The 1,843-nt window shown below is 40.3% G+C and overlaps 1 protein-coding gene across 1 annotated transcript; it reads left to right on the plus strand.

The window, feature by feature from the left end:
* The first annotated feature begins 367 nt into the window (after positions 1 to 367).
* On the plus strand, positions 368 to 1,281 carry LOC133679412 (protein S40-4-like). Its single transcript, XM_062102003.1, has one exon. It carries the CDS (start codon positions 462 to 464, stop codon positions 1,005 to 1,007), a length of 546 nt encoding a protein of 181 aa, XP_061957987.1. The 5' UTR covers positions 368 to 461; the 3' UTR covers positions 1,008 to 1,281.
* Positions 1,282 to 1,843: the final 562 nt, after the last annotated feature.

The raw sequence follows: 1,843 nt of genomic DNA on the forward strand, positions 1-1,843 counted from the left end.
TCTTTCAAATATTTATATTTATATTTTTATAACATTTATCATATATAAATAAAAACAAATATTTATATTCTTGAATTTTAAGCTTATTGCAATTACTCGTGTAAAATCATTTACTTCAAGAAAATGTTATATATATAAACGCGGTGGGATTTAAATACAAAATGGGGTTTTGAATGTTTTATTAGAAATCTCATCTAAAAAAACAGAAAATCGACAAGGCTGCTTCTGGGGAGATGGATAAATCCGACGTGGCAATTTCCATGAAACTCGCAGGGTGTCTTGGTAATTTCAACGAAAAAAACAGAGAAGCAGAGAGAAAGAGCCTTATCCATTATTCAACGCAACCTTTATAAAAGCATACCAATACCATCTTTCATCTTCTCATCTCCATATCTGTTTTAAATCCGCCCCTTTTAAATTGAAGCCCAGCTAAGGAACTCCTCCTCTCTATTCTCTTCCAAATGGCCACAAGTAAGGGCTGCTTTGCAAGGCAAAACTACCGATTCCTTTCAACCGACTTGACCCACCACGTGCCGCTCACTCACAACTCACCCTTCGAACTCGACGAGTCCGACATCTATTACCACACCACAGCCCGCTCTAACTCGCCCGAGTTCCGCAAGCCAGCCCTGAGTTCCCGCCTCGCGAAGAAGTCAACTCCCGCTGCGGCTGCCTGCAGGCGAACAGATCCCGGGGGCAGGGCATGCGGGACACCGTCGTCGCTGCCGGTTAATATACCAGACTGGTCTAAGATATTGAAGGACGAGTACCGGAGGGGGCCTGACGTTGTTGATGGCGGCGGCGGCGACGACGACGACGACATGGACGGCGATGATTGTTTTGATGGCGGAGTGAGGGTCCCACCTCACGAGTTGTTGGCAAGGCAGATGGCGAGGACAAGGATTGCGTCCTTCTCGGTTCATGAGGGGATAGGGAGGACTTTGAAAGGGAGGGATCTAAGTAGGGTCAGAAATGCAATTTGGGAAAAAACTGGCTTCCAAGACTGAACAGAAACAAAAAGTTTGGGGTCTATTAGAGAAATATGGAAAATAACAGGGGGGTTTTTATAGAGAGAGGTATTTATTACGTTAAGAGGGCGTACGCGGTAGTAGATGAAACGACTCCATTTTGTTCTTTTCTTTTCTTTTTGGAAGGGGTTAATTTTGTTTTTGTTTTTTTCTACTGCTCCGGTGTGGTAATTTTTAAGCCCTGTGATATGCTAACTTCTTCGACATTGTACACGACACTGGAATGAGGAAACTACGATGCTTTTTTTATTAATATTTTTTTAATCAAGGCAGTTACTATATGTGATTAATTACAATTTGAACATTGATGCGTGTTTTGGCTGGTGGAATTTCTGCGTATTATTTTCAAGTATGGAGGTTGAAATTGCTGGGGAGGGAGATAGGGGCATTTCTGGAAACATGGATGAGAAGGAGAGAGAATGGTTTGAGGTTCAACAAAGGGGGGGTGGGGTTTGGGTTTGGGTTTGGGTTTGATGGGGTTAGGGTTGGTAAGAAAAGCAGAGGCTACAATCATGAATAAATGACCCATCTTGTCGCCTACAGGATAGTTGCGTCTCGTAATAATTTTTTAAGCGTGATAGCTATGTACCAATTAGATACAGTTATATAACTAGTCATATTTATTAACCCAGCGAATTTCTTCTATCAACTTGAATGCTAGAAAATAAACTTTAATTAATTTTTTTAAAAAATATTAATGTTCATGTAGTAGTTTTTATGGGTAATTTTAAGCGATAATTGTGGGTTTGTTGTAATTTTTGACCAGTTACGTATGAGTGTTATAACTAAATTAAAAAAAATGTCTTAAACAAAAT

Source organism: Populus nigra, chromosome 19 (genome assembly GCF_951802175.1).
Source record: "Populus nigra chromosome 19, ddPopNigr1.1, whole genome shotgun sequence".
In the NCBI taxonomy this organism is placed as follows: Eukaryota; Viridiplantae; Streptophyta; class Magnoliopsida; order Malpighiales; family Salicaceae; genus Populus; species Populus nigra.